The sequence below is a fragment of the Macaca nemestrina genome, chromosome 7, assembly GCF_043159975.1.
Source record: "Macaca nemestrina isolate mMacNem1 chromosome 7, mMacNem.hap1, whole genome shotgun sequence".
NCBI classification, from domain to species: Eukaryota; Metazoa; Chordata; class Mammalia; order Primates; family Cercopithecidae; genus Macaca; species Macaca nemestrina.
Window position 1 is genome coordinate 167,883,767 of NC_092131.1, and position 17,186 is coordinate 167,900,952.

General features: G+C 49.3%; 1 protein-coding gene across 2 annotated transcripts; it reads right to left on the reverse strand.

The window, feature by feature from the left end:
• Positions 1 to 307: 307 nt before the first annotated feature.
• On the reverse strand, positions 308 to 17,183 carry LOC105463641 (NUT midline carcinoma family member 1). 2 transcript variants are annotated; one of them, XM_011710842.2, is made up of 7 exons: positions 16,762 to 17,183; positions 9,735 to 10,443; positions 7,223 to 7,351; positions 4,096 to 4,232; positions 3,308 to 3,594; positions 2,903 to 3,019; positions 308 to 2,552 (listed from the first exon to the last, which is right to left on the reverse strand). In XM_011710842.2, the coding sequence occupies exons 1-7, from the start codon at positions 16,841 to 16,843 to the stop codon at positions 549 to 551; spliced, it is 3,465 nt and encodes a 1,154-aa protein (XP_011709144.2). In that variant the 5' UTR covers positions 16,844 to 17,183; the 3' UTR covers positions 308 to 548. The 2 variants fall into 2 exon arrangements, with proteins under 2 accessions (XP_011709144.2, XP_011709143.2); XM_011710841.2 differs by lacking the exon at positions 16,762 to 17,183 and adding an exon at positions 14,410 to 14,576.
• Positions 17,184 to 17,186: the final 3 nt, after the last annotated feature.

Sequence of the window (17,186 nt, forward strand, 5' to 3'; positions counted from 1 at the left end):
ATCTATAGACTTAAAGGGAGGCAGATAATTAAAAGATGCCCAGATAAGCCTTCCTGACACCAAGTCCAGGCTTGTGAAGAGGGGATGTATAAAGCAATCATTGGAGATTCCTCAGTTTGGGGACTTATCACAGCCTGAGAGCCAGTTGGTTGCCAGGAGGAGGCTGCAAGGAGCCAAGATAAGGCTGGAGACAAGGTAAGCTCTACGGATTTGTAGAATCTAAGACCTACCCCTACAGTCTTCTTTATAACATCTTACCCTATCTAGCAGCAAAGACATGAGTACAGAAAAAGGCACTTTGAGAGCATTTTCCAACAAAAACACTTTATTCGTTTTCTTTCTCTATAGCTGCTTCCAAAGGTGACTCCCCCTGCAGCCTAGCCAGTCTGACCTCTCTCTCCATGCTTGCCACTTTTGCAGAACAACAAAACAACATTGGGATGAGATTCAACATTGGGATCTCCATTGGTGGGCAGCAGGGCTGGAATCTACTCTGGGGCACCCACCTTTAGGGACTGGCAAGTGGGGTCAGATGGTCCTGCTGCTCCCTACTGGCTACGACGTCGTTTCTTCCTTCTGCCTGTGGCAAAACTGTCACACCGCCTTTTACGAGGCTGTGAGGATCGAACTACTCCCAGAGCTAGGGGTTTCTCCCTGGGGACCCCAAGTTGAGCTCCTGAGTGGGATCTCTTTTCAGTAGGGGCTGGACCTCCAGCTAGAGCTCGCTTCCCAGACTTGGCAACGGGGCATGGAGGTTTGCTGGGGCCTTTTGCCCCGGGAGGGAGCAGGTGGGATGCTCTCTGGCTGCCCTGACCTGAGGCATGGTGAGGACTGAGAGGATGCCCCCTTGGTGAGAGGCTAAGTTTAGAGGCCAAGAGGTAAGCAAAGTTGGAGAGTTCCTCATCCTCTTCCTCTGCTTCCTTCTTCTTTTTCTCCTTTCCTTTGGCCCTATCTGCTGACCTGCGTGTTTTAGTAACAGAAGTCTCTCTCAGAACTATGGCGTCCCTGGTTCCCCATCTAGGGAAAGTGCTTCCAAGGCCTTGGTGAGATGAGGTTTTGGGGGTCCCAGTTGTGTAAGACTCCTGACTCTCTTGTAAAGGAGCAAGGTTTTTAGGCTTGGACAGGTCAGGATCCACCCTGCCTCCTCCTTGGGGGTCACAAGAATTAACATTCAATGGGCAGGTGTCCTTGCTGACCCTTAGTTGGAGGCCACAGTCATCTTTAACACCTAGTATGTTGACCGGTTCTATGGTTTCCAGCAGAGGAGAAAAGGAATTGCCTCTGCTCCCTGCCTCTTGGCTGGCTTCAGGCAAGGAGGAGGCATCCTCGGTCCCCATGATAAGGACACTGTCTTGGCATGTGGGCAGAAGGGTTTCTTTGGAAGACCCCAGTGTGGAACCGCCAATTCTGCTTTCCAGCAATGGGAAGCAGCCTCCTGCCCGCAGATCACTGGGGTCCCCTGTGGTTTCACGGCTCTGCTCTTGATTTTCTTTGGACCTCAAGGCTGGGCTGTTGGCCCTCAAAGGTCCTGGCAAGCTGCAATCGTTTCTCTTTTCTAGGGCAGCTGCCGCAACTGTGCCTCCACAAGGAATCACACTGCTCTCCATACCCCCAGGTACTATGGTTTCTCCAGGACCCAGGGAAATGCTGCTGCTGGAGCCCAGTGCCTGGCAGCCTTCCTGACACTCAGTTACACACGCCTCCGCTTGGAAGCTCTCTATGACCTCCTCTATGCGTACGGGCAGCTCCAAGTCTACAGCAGCCATCTCACCGCTCAGCCAAAGTCCTGGGCTGAGAGAGACGTCGTCCCTGTCCCCAGCTGCTCTAGGGGAAGGATTCTGATCATAACTCTGAGCCATGGGGGTACCTCTGTCATCTCCCCACATGGCTCCTGCAGAGCCTTCCTGGGACACTGCTAAAGGCTCCTTCCCTTGAGGAAGCTCTGCACGGCCCCCCGTTTGTTGTCCTTTCTGCGATCCCAGGACCTGCTTTTCTAACCCTCGTCCCTGCAGAGGAGCCAGCTCTGCAAGTCCAGCATCCAAACTGGGAGTGCTGTCAGGCTGGAAGCCTTCCTGCCAACAAAGGGGCAGAGCCTCTGAAGTCCTATCAGCCACCAGGCAGCGCCCAGGCAGCCCTGCACCTCCTAGATGGCCATCTCGAAGTCGCGATACCTGGTTTATAACCTTCCCAGACCCTCTCCTCTCCATACCCAAGGGTCCCGGAGTTCCCTGGAGAGCTGCAGGCTCTGGCTGCAGGTCCCAGCTGCTGGGGGATGGCAGAGTGTTCCCATCCCTGTGCATCCCTCTGGGGCTCCCTAGGCCTTGCTCCTGCCCACCATGCACTTCTCTTGCCCGTTTTCCTGAAGAAGAAACCTTTCCAAGGCAAATGGCGCCCCCAGCCCCCTGAAGCCCAGGTGAGGGTCGAAGCCGCCCATCCCCATCTTCATCCTCATCAGAAACAGAAGGACTTGAGTCCAACTGAGCTCCACTGTAACTTGGAGGCGCCTCTGCATCTTCCTCCTCTTCTAAGGCCAAGAGTCGCTTCTGGACCAGCTGGAAGAAATGGACAAATAATCAGTGCTATACGTGATTGTGAAAGAGGTGACTGAGTGGGTGGTACAAGATGGTATTTGGGCAGGGCAAGGAAGGCAAGCAAGTAGTTTAAGCGATGGTAGCAAAGACAGATACTGCAGCTCTTTCCCACCTCCTTGTGCCCTATTCCCATGCTGTGAGCCCTAACATTCTCATTTCCTGTGTTTCCATAGCCCTCTACCTACTGGTTCTGCACCTGAAACCCAGTCCTGAAGCTGTTCATCTCTAGAGCCATATCACCCTTGGCAGTGTAGGGTTAGATAAAATCTTGCAAGCTTCTTGTTCTCATATTTCCTATACCCCAGTTTTACCTGGGCAAGAGTGAGTCCTTCTTCTTGCTCTAGCTCCTCAATTAAGGCCAAGGGATCTCTCTGTTTTTCTGGGGACAGCAGATCTGCCAGAAATTGAGGGTGAATGACGGCCTCCACCTGGATAACAGAAGGAAAAGTGATGTAAGTCTGTAAGCAGGTAACCTGTGAAACAAGGGGCTTTAGAGAAGAAACCATGAGCTCCCCAACTGTCCCCTCTTACCCCTCCGGTCTTGTAAACTGACCACCACCGGCTACACACATTCTCATGATGATGCATGCACACACATTACTCAGTTACCGAACAAAACCTAATTCCTACTACCTTGGACAAACCCCAGATCATTAGTTCCCGAGAGTACCCACCCCAAGGATCTGCTAGAAACCAGATGTGCAGGCCCAGCTCACCTTGGAGACAAAGACCTTCTGAGAACACAGCTCATTGATGTAGCTCAGGAGACCTGGATCTGGATACATGCCTTCCTCCTCCTGCTGCTGCCCTTCTTCCTCTTGTTTTCCGTCTGACTCCCCAGTGGCCAGTTGAGTCCCCACCAGCCCTTCCATGATGTCAATATACTCCTTTACAGCTTCTGGTGGGATCTCCTTGGGCGCCTCAGGAACAGGAGGTCTCCGGGCTTTACGCTGACGCCGGCGGGGGGCCTGTGCCTTGGAGGCTGCCTTCTTCGGAATGTACACTAAGGGAAGAGAGAGAGAGGAGAATGGGAAGTAGCACAGAAACTATAGCGTCTGCCTCCCAGCTCTGTGAGGCCAGCAATCTAGGTACATTGAAATGGTTCCAGGCTGGATTGGGCCAACCTAAAAAAGTACCAGCCATGGGAGATTTAGGATCTAGAGGGCCTAAGAATCACTGTATGAGGAATTTTGGAATCCCTGAAATTCCAAGAAACCCCCCCGATCCAGCCCCCATTTCTTAGGCAGATGAGGCATTATGTGCTGAATTTAGAGTCTTGGTGAGAGCAGTTAGTTTACTTGACCAACATCAATACCTAGTTCAGGGCAAAAGGAACCTGAGAACCCAGCCTCCTATGGGGTGGTCTGCTTGGAATATCAAATGCCACTCTCCAGAGGGAAAGCGGCAGAGCCTGGGCCATGCCTTCTCTAATCTGTGACTGGCTTCTGTACACCTCCCTTTGAGCCTTTGGCCCTCGGCTCCTGTCAAAATTGGGTAGCCTCACCTGGCTGCTGGCAAACCTCAGAGGCCAGGGGCCCTAGAGGATCAAGTTTCAAAGGGGCTGCAGGAGACAGGCCCAGAGAGCCATTCATCAGCTGTGAGTTCTGAATCTGCATCTCCTCAGCCTCAAACTCCATGAACCTGCAGAGGGTGAGAAAGGCATAGGCAATGCTAAGAAGGAGACCAGACCCGTCAGAAATCCAGACGACAGTCAAGCATGGCTAAGAAAGGAAGTGCTCTCAGGCGGGCAAAGTCTGCCTAAGTCATGTCACCCAGGAGGGTGGTCACAGGTGGCTTAACCATATTTCCAGGGAAACCTCGGGAGCTCAGCACATAGTTCCTTCCCCTGTAGTCATCACTTAGGAAGCTTAAGAAAATGAATGGCCAGGTGGGGTGGCTCATGCCTATAAACCCAACACTTTGGGAGGCTGAGGTGGGCAGATTGCTTGAGCTCAAGAGTTTGAGACCAACCTGGGTAACACGGCAAAAACCCATCTCTACAAAAGATACAAAAAAATTAGCCAGGAGTGGTGACGTGCGTCTAGTCACAGCTATTGTGGGGCTGAGATGGGAGGATTGCTTGAGCTCAGGAGGTGAAGGCTGCAGTGAGCCCTGACAGTGCCAGTGCACTCCAGGATGGGCAACAGAGTGGGATCCTGCCTCAAAAAAATTTTTAAAAAGTAAAGTATGAGGACGGGTGCAATGGCTCATGCCTGTAATTCCAGCACTTTGGGAGGCCAAAGTGGGTGGATCATGAGGTCAGGAGTTCGAGACCAGCCTGGCCAACATAGTGAAACCCTGTCTCTACTAAAAATACACAAAATTAGCCTGATGTGGTGGTGGGCACCTGTAATCCCAACTACTCAGGAGGCTCAGGCAGGAGAATCACTTGAACCCAGGAGGCAGAGGTTGCAGTGAGCCGAGATTGCACCATTGTACTCCAGCCCTGGCAACAGTGTTAGACTTTGTCTCAAAAAAAAAATAATAATAAAATAAGAAGAAGAATGATCTAGAGCTTGTAAACTTCTCTTGGACAGAGCCAGGGCTTTCACTACTTTTTATTTATTTATTTATTTTGAGATGGAGTCTCACTCTGTCGCCCAGAATGGAGTGCAGTGGCGCAATCTTGGCTCACTGCAACCTCTGCCTCCCGGGTTCAAGTGATTCTCCTGCCTCAGTCTCCCGAGTAGCTGGGACTACAGGTGCATGCCACCATGCCTGTTTTTTTGTTTTTTTTGGTTTTTTTTTTTTGTATTTTTAGTAGCTAAGGGGTTTCACCGTGTTAGCCAGGATGGTCTCGATCTCCTGACCTCATGATCCGCCTGCCTCGCCCTACCAAAGTGCTGGGATTACAGGTGTGAGCCAACGTGCCTGGCCTCACTTCTTTTCCATACCTATCTCACCCAGCTTCATGGATTGTACACAGCAGTGCTTAATATACGCTTGTTTAATTTAATCAGGCCTATGCAACAGCCTGGTGGGATCTCACAGTGGGATCCTCCTCGAGACCTCATTTGCCCCTGCCTACAACCATAAAGAATTCAAGGCAGTTCCTGCCAGGAGACAAGGCTGAGATCCCAGAGTCCTGAGACTGGGATGGGGGTTCTTGGAAAGGTAAGTCTAGGAAGCACGGGTCCAAAAGGTTTTGGGAGGGAGCAAGTGGAAGCTAAGCCTGGAAAAATGCGTTCATTTTTCTGAGTTTTTTCTTTCTTTCTCTCCTTTCCTTCCTTCCATCCTTCCTTCCTTCCTTCCTTCTCTCTCTCTCTCTCTCTCTTTCTTTCTTGACTGAGTTTCGCTCTTGTTGCCGAGGCTGGAGTGCAATGCACAATCTCGGCTCATCGCAACCTCCACTTTCTGGGTTCAAGCGAGTCTCCTGCCTCAGCCTCCTGAGTAGCTAGGATTACAGGCAAGCGCCACCACACCTGGCTAATTTTGTATTTTTAGTAGAGACGGGGTTTCTCCATGTTAGTCAGGCTGGTCTCGAACTCCCGACCTCAGGTCATCCACCCACCTCGGCCTCCCAAAGTGCTGGGATTACAGGCATGAGCTACCATGCCTGGCCTTTTTTTTTTCTTTTTCTTTCTTTTTTTTTTTTTTTTTTTTTTTGAATCAAAGATATTACAGAGAAATAGAATAAGAGCCAGGAGACAACTTTGGGCATCCCGGACACTGGCTTTCCCTGGCTCTTCCAGAACCAGCCCCTCCCTGGGATAAAGGGGGAAAGGGATTTTCTGTGCCACTGTTTCCAATGGAGGAGCGGTCCTGAAGTTCTGTATCAATAGCCACTTGCTACCAAGTCAGTGGGAAGAAACAAGAACCTGCCTGGTAGAGCATACCTCTTCATTACTAGGTCCTTTCAGCATGAAATTGCTATACCCATTGGGGTCCAATCCCATCCTAAGATCTACAGTATCAAGGCTCCTATACAGATTCAGGATCTGGTGACGGGGGAGCTTTCAAGAGGAAATACGATAGAAAAACCCAAGAGTCAAGGTGGTGGAGGAAGAAGCAAGGATCCAGGAAACCACCATCCTAGTCTACACCCCCCTCCCCACCCTGTTTTTCTTTCCTTTCTTTCTCTCTCTCTTTTTTTTTTTTTTTTTTTTTGAGATGAGGTCTTGCTATGTTGTCCAGGCTGGTCTTGAACTACTGGACCCAAACCATCCTCCCACCTTAGCCTCTCAAGTAGCTGGGACTACAAGCACACACCCAGCCTAACATCTTTTTTTTTTTTTTTTTGAAATGGAGTCTTGCTCTATCATCCATGCTGGACTGCAGTGGCGTAATCTTGGCTCACAGCAACCTCCACCTCCCAGGTTCAAGCGATTCTCCTGCCTCAGCCTCCCGAGTAGCTGGGATTACAGGTACGTGCCACCATGCCCAGCTAATTTTTGTATTTTTTTTTTCCAGTAGAGACGGGGTTTCACCATGTTGGCCAGGCTGTTCTCGAACTCCTGACCTCAGGTGATCCACCCGCCTCAGCCTCCGAAAGTGGTGGGATTACAGGCGCGCGCCACCGTGCCCCGCCCTAACATAGCTTTTGATAATTGCCCCCACCTGAGCCTCTCAGCTGCCCCTACTGCTCTCAGCCCACAGCCTCCCTCAGGAGAATGAAAGTTCATCGAACTCACCTTTCCGCCATCTCATAAAAGATCATCCGGTCAAAGTTGCTGGTGTGCTCCCACTCCTGCACGGCCAATGGCAGTCCCTCCTCCAGGGTCATAGTGGGCTTCCGCCGGGCCAGGGAACGAAGCACTGGGCTAAAACCCCCATTGAGTCAGTCACATTCTGAAAGTGTGCTCCCATCCACCTGCCCTTACACCTGCCTCAATAACACATCCCCTGCCCCTCATCAAATCTATCGTGCCCCTCAGGCCCTGTCATGTCCCACTTCTGATTAGACTTACAGACACTCAACCTCCCATCCATTCATTTACCATACTCGCCCCTCTTCCTGTTGAAATTTACAACTAATATAAAATCAAACAGATAATTTTTCTCCCCACCTTTTAAAATCAACCGCAGCTACCACCCCTAATTCTCACAGTGCCATCCTCAATTAATTATTAGAAAGGGAGGACTCGTGCTGGGCGCGGTGGCTCATGCCTATAATCCCAGCACTTTGGGAGGCTGAGGCGGGTGGATCACGAGGTCAAGAGATCGAGATCATCTTGGCCCACATGGTGAAACCCCATCTCTACTAAAAATACAAAAATGAGCTACTTGGGAGGCTGAGGCAGGAGAATGGCTTGAACCTAGGAGGCAGAGGTTGCAGTGAGCCAAGATCGCACCACTGCACTCTAGCCTGGTGACAGAGCAAGACTCTGTCTCAAAAAACAAACAAACAAACAAACAAACAAAATGGAGGACTCATGTTATTAAATGAACGGGATTCGCTATAAAGTTACAGAGAAATTCGCTATTCTATTACAGAGAAATAGCGAGTAATAGAATAGTCCAGAGGCTCTTGGTTTTTTTTTTTTAAAGGCATTTGCTAACCCAAAGGAATCTCTAATTAAAGGTCGTGTGGTGTTTTTATTTATTGGTTTTTTAGTCTTTGTTTCCAGATACCCCCCACCCAGACAGTCAAATGCCAATACTAGACCCCCACTTCTAGAGGGCTCTTGAGCCCTTTCTAATCCAGAAGAAATCAAGAGCCCAGCCTAAAGTAAGGGATTCATTTTTGCCTCTCTGACTTCCCTTGGAGTCCTCAGATATTATTAAGCATCAGAATCACCTGGGGAAGCTCATTATCACCAAACTGCCCCTCCCCAGGATCCCACAACTGAGCATTTTAGGAGCTTCCCAGGCTACAGTGGTCTGCCCTTTGTGGAAGAGCCGCTGGGTGTGAAGCACAAGCAGGCCAGGACCCGAAGCAAATGGATCCCATGCAAACCTTGAGAGCCCATACTGGTTCAAGATTTCGAAATGTAGCCTGCTAGGCTCCAAGAGCGAACTCAGATCTGTCTTGAGAAAGCAGGAGTCAGGAAGATGCTGTACATCTAGGACTTTGGGGGAACATCTTGATTCATTTGCTCCAAGTTCGGGGTAGATTCCAAGGGGGAGATTCCTTTAGGAGTTCAGCCACTGGAAGAGCACTATGTAAATTTGTTTAAAGTAATATAATGTGGTGTGTGTTATAGAGTGGCTTACACAAAACGCTGAGGGCATAGGGCAGTTGAGAGGGACAGTGGGTCTGGGTGGGAAGGAAAGACTATTCCCCAGCTGAGCAAAGACTGTTTTGTAAACTCAGCAGCCTAGGACCCGGGGCTCCTTGGCTAAACATACACTCGCTCTTAAGCAAGGACGTTTTGACCTTTTGCGAGTTCTTTTCCTCTTCTGGATTGCCTTTTTATGATAATAATAAAATAGCTGACATTTAATGAAACATTCTCTGTGCCAAGGACTTCACATATATTAACCCATTTGATCTTCTCAGCAACTCTGTGAAGTAGGTAGAGTTTTCCCGCTTTTTAAATGAGAAAACGGAGGGCAAAGATGTTAAATGTCCCGCCAAGGATCACAAATCTAGTGAGTGGGAGAGCCGGAGAGCCCATGCCCTTGACCCCTAAGCAAGCTCCACCCACCACCCTATTTCAACGTGAATTCTCCTGAATAAAACGGGTGGAGGGAGCAGGGGGAGCAGCACACACACAGTCCTTTGCCTGGCCCCACACTTCCCCCTGCCAGCCAGGGCCCTGATTCAGGGTCCAGCACTCATCCTGGCTAGTTTGGATAGTTCTGACTCAATGTCAAAAGGTGGTAAAATAGAACGGGGGGGCGGGGTGGACCCTGGCACTTAGAGTGAGAGCCTAAGTTCCCATCACTGGTCTTTGGTTTATGGCAGGAGCCCTCTCTGAGCTTCAGTCTCTTATCTGTAAATGAAGATGACCAGAGAAAGGCTGGCCTGAACTCAGTGTTGTGAGGATCACTTAAGCTAAGACACCTGAAAGGTGGTTATCAACTAGGAAGTGGGTAAAGGGGCTGTTATTATTAATAACATGTTTTTCATTCTCAGAGCATCTCCATTGCCCTCATGACCTTCCCTCCAGTATTCCTAAATAGCCTAAACTACTACATTCACCCCAAAGTTCTCCTTATTTAAAAGCCCTAGAATAATTAATCTCAGGTCTCCCCACTTACATAAGAAAACAGGACAGAGCTTCTGTGTCAGGACTTTGGGATAGGTGCCTCCGGGCCAAGGCTTTGTAACGCTGCCATCGACGGAAGTTCTCGTAAACGTCCTTGGAAATTTTGGAGCGGTCACCTAGTGAAGGCTTGGATAGAGTGGCCACAGGACCGCCTTCCCCGGTTGTCCCATGTAGCCCTGGCCAAGCTTTTTCCAGGGGCACAATGGGGACCAGTTGAGCAACTGGTGGTGGAGCCTGAAGTGGAAGGCCTGGAGGGCCCTCCTGGCTGACACCAACAGCCTTAGAGGGCAGAATGGTCTTCATATTAGATGCTGTCACAAATGGAGGTGCAGGACCCTCAAGACCCCCACAGGGAGTGCCTGGGGCAATCGAATTGAGGGCAGTCTGAGTAAGGATAAAGTTCTGAGTTTGAGAGGGCTCAGCTGATCCCCCTTCTGTCTTGACTTTGACAATGACCTTGCCAGCCCCAGCCCCACTGAGGCAAGGGCCCCCGTCCCCTGTCACCAACAGTGAGCTGGGGAAAGCAGAGAGCATCAGAGGGTCGTCTGGAGAGAATACTGAAGGCATGATGGGCTGTGGAGGTGGCTCCCCGGGTGGGTGGTCTGGTGGGCCAGAAGCTGGTGGGAGAAAGGGAAGTGCAGGCGATGGAGACGGGGCAGCACTAGGTTTCATGCTCATATCCGGTCCCGGCAACGGAGATGCTGTTGAGACAAAGAAAAAGAAGAAATGGAGTAGGAGAAAAGAAGACCAGAGTTAACCATCTGAATTCCCCATTTTATTTTTATTTTTATTTTTATTTTGTTTGAGACAGAGTCTCTCTCTGTCACCCAGGCTGGAGTGCAGTGGCGCGATCTCGGCTCACTGCAAGCTCCATCTCCCGGGTTCACGCCATTCTCCTGCCTCAGCCTCCCGAGTAGCTGGGACTACAGGTGCCCACCACCACGCCTGGCTAATTTTTTGTATTTTTAGTAGAGACGGGGTTTCACCGTGTTAGCCAGGATGGTCTCCATCTCCTGACCTCGTGATACTCCCTCCTCGGCCTCCCAAAGTGCTGGGATTACAGGCGAATTCCTGCTTTATTTTTAATTTTTTTTTTGTAGAGGCAGGGCACAGTGGCTCATGCCTGTAATCTCAGCACTTTGGGAGGCCAAGGTGGAAGGATCGCTTGACTCCAGGAGTTTGAGACCAGCCTGGGCATCATGGCAAAACCCTGTCTCTACTAAAAATACAAAAATAAGCCAAGTGCACTGGCATGCACTTGTAGTCCCAACTACTTGGGGGGGCTGGGGTGGGAGGATCACTTGAGCCCAAGAAGTCGAGGCTGCAGTGAGCTGAGATTGCGCCTCTGCACTCCAGCCTGGGTGACAAATGAAAACTCTGTCTCCAAACAAACAAACAAAACTGTAGAGACGGGGTCTCACTATGTTGCCTAGGCTAGGCTCAGACTCCTGGCCTCAAGTGATCCTCCTGCCTCAGCCTTCCAAAGTGCAGAGATAACAGGTATGAGCCACCACACCTCATCTGAGTTCCTCTTTAGACTCGAAGACTCAAAGCACTGATTCTCAACAGGTGAAAGAGGGGATAAGGATGGGGAACTTGTGTAGTTTGCAAATGTCCCCCAAGTGATTTTGATCTTACTCCTCGTTGAGAATGACTGCATTAAAGAAGCTGCTTCTTTTTCAACAAGACACACAGACCCCTGTCTGCCAAGAAGAGACAAGCCTGAGCCATCACTGCCTCTAAAGTGTTGCTTTTTCTTTCTTTTAGATGGAGTCTTTCTGTGTCACCCAGGCTGGAGTGCAGTGGCACGATCTTAGCTCACTGCAACCTCTGCCTCCCAGGTTCAAGTGATTCTCCTGCCTCAGCCCCTCAAGTAGCTGGGATTACAGACGTGAACCACCACATCCGGCTAATGTTTGTATTTTTAGTAGATACAGGGTTTATGCCATGTTGGCCAGGCTGGTCTCAAAAACCTGACCTCAGGTGATCCACCTGCTTCGGCCTCCTAAAGTGTTGGGATTACAGGCGTGAGCCACTGCACCCGGCCCCCTAAGTGCTTCTCTAAGAAAATTCCTGGCAGACCTCTCCAGCCTCTCCGTAGGCTGTTTACTAAGATACAGAATTGGGTTGACACCTGCTCTGCAGGGAAAACAGCCCACAGCGGCCTCCGTGCAGTAAGGGAACTAGTCCACGGTAAGCTCCAGCCCCTCTCGACGCATCCATAAGGCCTTTGAGGAGGCACTTTCAAAAATATGACTGGCTCATTCCCTCCTCCTTTTCCTTTTCCTGTTGCTTCTTATAAATCTCTCTTAACCTAAAACAACAGAAGAAAGATTCAATCTAGAAGCAGGAGCATGAGCCCATGAAGCTCAGACATCCTGTAACACATTCCACCCAGCATTCCACGTACATCCCCTATGCTCACCTATTCCAAACCAGAGACTCAAACCACCTGAACCCTGCTTCTCCCAGCTGCTCTGTGGCCTCTGCCACCACGCACAGAAGTACTGTTCCCAGGAGAGGATATGTGGATTGGATGTTTGGTTCCCAGAAATTTTGTTGTATAACAGCCAGGAATAATTAGAGAGGATTAGATAAGGACAAGGAAATGAGTGAAGGGAGGGCGGTGTGGGGAGAGAGGTTTCCAGATCTTTAAGTAACTGCTGGACATGTTTGGCGATGCAGACTATCTGTGGCCCTTCTGCTTGGAGCTCCTAACATCAGAAATTTAGGGCTCACTAGGAACGAGGCACTGAGCTAGGTGCTAAGGACAGGACAATGAAGTCCTTCATTGTCACTGGTTCCAGCTGGGGAGGGGCTATGTGGACTCTAGTCAAAGAGACCAAGGATAAGTATACAAATGTGTACTTAATCAGAACCTATGTCTCCTAGGACTTTTTTTTTTTTTCCCCGAGACAGAGTCTCTGTCACCGAGGCTGGAGTGCAGTGGCGCGATTTCAGCTCACTGCAACCTCTGCTGCCTCCTGGGTTCAAGCGATTCTCCTGCCTCAGCCTCCCTAGTAGCTGGGATTACAGGCGGGCGCCAACACACCCAGCTAATTTTTGTATTTTTAGTAGAGATGGGGTTTCACCATGTTGGCCAGGCTGGTCTTGAACTCCTGACCTCAAGTGATCTACCTCCCTCGGCCTCCCAAAGTGCTGAGATTACAGGCGCTTGAGGTCAGGAGTTAGACACCAGCCTGGCCAACTTGGTGAAACCCCGTCTCTCTAAAAATACAAAAATTAGCTGGGTGTGGTGGTGGGCGCCTGTATCCCAGCTGCTCAGGAAGCTGAGGAAAGAGAATTGCTTGAACTCGAGAGGCAGACTTTGCAGTGAGCTAGCATCACACCACTGCACTCCAGCGTAAGTGACACAGTGAGACTCCATCTCAAACAAAAAAACAAAACAGAAAAACAACAGCAGAATATCACCTGCTTAAATCTCCTCCCCCTTACAAAAAATATTACACTGTCAAACTAACAACACCCAACTTCTGCATTCTGACCATGGCACACAAGCAAACTCAGATTCAAACTCATTTCAGCCACAGAGCAAAGGGCTGAGGGTATGTCGCTGAGTACAGAACGCAATGAAAGGGGCCTGAAGGCCTGAGATCCATAAAAGGAAGAAAAACTAAGAGCATCTCGGTGAAGCCCCAGCTCTCATCCTGGCTGTAATGACCCACCTCTCTGGCCCGGATGAATCCGGAAAAACTGCTTCCTGAACTCAAAGCGAAGCCACCTCTAGGGCTGGAAGGAGCCGTGAGGCTCTGAGCAGAGGCAGGAGTTTTCTTTTTTTTTTTTTTGAGACCGAGTTTCGCTCTTGTTGCCTAGGCTAGAGTGCAATGACACAATCTTGGCTCACCACAACCTCTGCCTCTCAGGTTCACGGGATTCTCCTGCCTCAGCCTCCCGAGTAGCTGAGATTACAGGCATGCGCCACCATGCCCGGCTTTTTTTTTTTTTTTTTTGTAGTTTTAGTAGAGATGGGGTTTCTCCATGTTGGTCAGGCTGGTCTTGAACTCCTGACCTCAGGTGATCCGCCCGCCTCGGCCTCCCAAAGTGCTGGGATTACAGGCATGAGCCACCGTGCCCGGCCAGAGTAGAGGCAGTTTATAATACATTCCAGCCTAGTTTTCAGGAAGGCATTTCTCTGCAACGGATAACTACAGATTATGTTTTCCCGCTAAAGTCCTTCCCACCTTACCCTCCCATCCTCCATCCTCCACATCCCATTCCCCTCATAGGCTCAAGCATGGCAAAATCCTAGAATAGGCTCCAGTTGCCTGAAAGAGACAGATGAATGAACGTGGGCATTCCCCCTTGAAACCTCTCGGTGCCAGTCCTAAGACACATACCTCTGATCCCCTCTCCCACCACAAGAACACACGCTGACGTGCCCCCTGTTCAAGAGAATCAAGTTGCTAATTGCCATCCATTCTCTATACTCAGCATGTGTCCTCGGAGACACCTTGATCTGCCCTTAAGGAGGTCCTCTTCCTTCCCCAGCCCCTAGTCTTAATGGTACAGTCTCCTTCTCTAGCCTCCCCAAGTGGGATACCTTTGATGGGGTGTAGCACCTCGCATTCCTTTAGGTCAGCCCAAAGAGCTTGTCCCAAAGGATTTGAGCAGGTACCAGAAATCCTCCTCACCACCTAAAGACTTACCTCCATCTGAAGCCATCCTCTCAGCTTTGGGCACTAACCGTGGCTGTCTGGAAGCCTCCAGAATGAGGCAGTCAGGTCCAGGACCCAGAGTAACCTGGCTCCAAGTAGGTGCACAGGGATCCAAGGAAGGGAAGGTAAAGATCAGATCAAACAGAACTAGAATATGGAACTCAAGGCAGTCTGCTGTGGGGGAGGGGAGAGGGAAAAGTGGGGTGAGGGTGGGGAGAGATATTCCATGAAGGGTTCTAGTAACTACGCAAAAACCAGGAATTCCCTTCAAACTACAGTTTGGTAACACAACTGATGTTCGCCCTTTAGGGCTATTTGTAAATTCTTTCTCAGATTCCCAACACATTACAGTTTTGAGTTTGGTTCCCTATACTTCAATTCTTCACCAACATATCTCATTTTGTGTCCTTCCATCCCAGCCAGTTCTGTAACTGACTTCCTATTAACAGCAGGTCGATGGTAGACCCCTGACTTAATCCAATGATGGCTATATTTTCCGAACTAAATTCAGACCACATTGGTCTGTATACTTAAGGATCAAGGGAACTAAAGTCTAAAATTAGAATTGTCAGATGATCCAAGGTGCTCGATTGCTGTGTGCACATCATTTCCTTGGAAAGCTGTCCAATCTACTAGCATAGGCTCTGTACTCCACAGAAGCCTTACCCTTTGCTGAAAAGCCTCACTAAATAAAAAAGCTGCCATGCAGTTTAAAACCTCAAGAGTAGAAAGTCCTTCGTTTTGTTAAATTATTTTGGTTTAAATTTTAAAAATAAAATGTATCTGCTAAGGTTCCTGGTGACTATTTCAGGCCAGTAATTCCCAGACCATCCTCTACAGCCACAGCTTCATCCAAACGTGGATCTCCCCCAAAAGACCTTCCCTGGGGTTCATGGCGTCTTTCTTGCTTTCTCTGAGATATGTTTTCTCTTTTCTAAAGACTCTTTCATTAATAAGACCTGAAGGCTGAAATCATCCTTTTCCTTTCTAACAAAATTAACTACTTAGACATACTTTTTTTTTTTTTTTTTGAGACAGAGTCTTGCTTTGTCGCCCAGGTTGGAGTGCAGTGGCATGATCTCTGCTCACTGCAAGCTCTGCCTCCCGGGTTCACACCATTCTCCTGCCTCAGCCTCCTGAGTAGCTGGGACTACAGGCGCCCGCCACCACACCCGGCTAATTTTTCTATTTTTAGTAGAGACGGGATTTCACTGTGTTAGCCAGGATGGTCTCGATCTCCTGACCTCATGATCCACCCACCTCGGCCTCCCAAAGTGCTGGGATTAGAGGTATGAGCCACCATGCCCCGCCTTTAAAAAATTTTTAACAGGTAATACATTAGCAAGGTTCAAAAATCAAACTACAAAATAAAATACATAGCAATAAGTCTGCCTCCCACCCCTTACCCCTTTCTCCTGTAACTAGGTTCTCTATCTCAGAGGAAACCAGTATCATCTGTTTCTTGTGAATACTTGCAGAGATTTTTTATTCAACTACAAGTAAATACAAACCATATCTTTTTTTTTTTTTTTGGGACAGGGTCTCTTGCTCTGTCACCCAAGCTGGAGACCAGTGGCGTGATCTCAGCTCACTGCAACCTCCGCCTCCCGGGTTCAAGAGATTCTCCTGCCTCAGCCTCCCGAGTAGCTGGGACTACAGGTGACCGCCAGCACGTCCCGCTAATTTTTGTATTTTTATTAGTAAAGACGGGGTTTCACCATATTGGCCAGGCTGGTCTTGAACTCCTGACCTTGTGATCCACCTGTCTCGGCCTCTCAAAGTGCTGGGATTACAGGCCTGAGCTACTGCACCCGGTCACAAACCATATTCTTTTTTTCAGACGGAGTGCCACTCTGTCACCCAGGCTGGTGTGCAGTGGCGCTATCTCAGCTCGCTGCAACCTCTGCCTCCCCGGCTCAAATGACTCTCCTGCCTCAGCCTCTGAAGTGGCTGGGACTACAGGCGCCCACCACCACACTCAGCTAATTTTTTCTGTATTTTTAGTAGAGACGGGGTTTCGCCAGATTGGCCAGGCTGGTCTCGAACTCTTGACCTTGTGATCCGCCCGCCTCAGCCTCCCAAAGTGTTGGGATTACAGGCGTGAGCCACCGCGCCCGGCCAAACCATATTCTAAAAAAAAAAAACCTTGCAGGTTTTTCTGGTTACACAACATATATGCCAACGCTTTTGTCATTATAAATAAGGCGTAATGATGATCTTTGTAATTATATTTTGGTTCTCATTTTCATTTCTTTAAACGAATAAGGAGAACTTCTATATTCTTTAAAAAATTGTAAAATCTCCTAGAAGGTGCACTTTATTACGCTATTATTAGCTACTCACCACTATAAGAAAGAGCGCTGAATTTGCGGTAGGGACCTAAGTTTAAATCTTGGTTCGACCGCTGAAACATACTTCGTTTCATAAAATAACTTTACGCTATTTTCGCTTTACGGAATATTGATACTCAACATGCATTCTTTACCGCCAACGCTTTGAAATGGAGCAGGGAAACTGGATGTAAAAGAGGGGAGGGAAGAAAACCTCTTCCTTCTTCCCTAGGGCAAAGGGGCTCTGAATCCTGGAGCCCTTGTTTCTTCAGGCACTGGAAACTCACTGCTCCTGAAATGGGTGTGTATCTTGAGATAAAGACAAGCTTCTATACGTCAATGTTCTATCCACATCCATCCCTACCCCCCTCTAGCGCCGTGTACCTAGCACACAGTAGGCACACTCCACGTGTTTTAGCCTGCAAAGTTGCAAGTGTG

Coding starts and splice junctions, on each gene's coding strand:
- LOC105463641 (XM_011710842.2), bottom strand. CDS start 16,843: ATGAAACGAAGTATGTTTCAGCGGTCGAACCAAGATTTAAACTTAGGT. Junction 10,444..16,761: donor CAGCGCTCTTTCTTATAGTG/GTGAGTAGCTAA, acceptor TTGTCTCAACAG/CATCTCCGTTGCCGGGACCG. Junction 2,553..2,902: donor AAGGACTCACTCTTGCCCAG/GTAAAACTGGGG, acceptor CATTTCTTCCAG/CTGGTCCAGAAGCGACTCTT.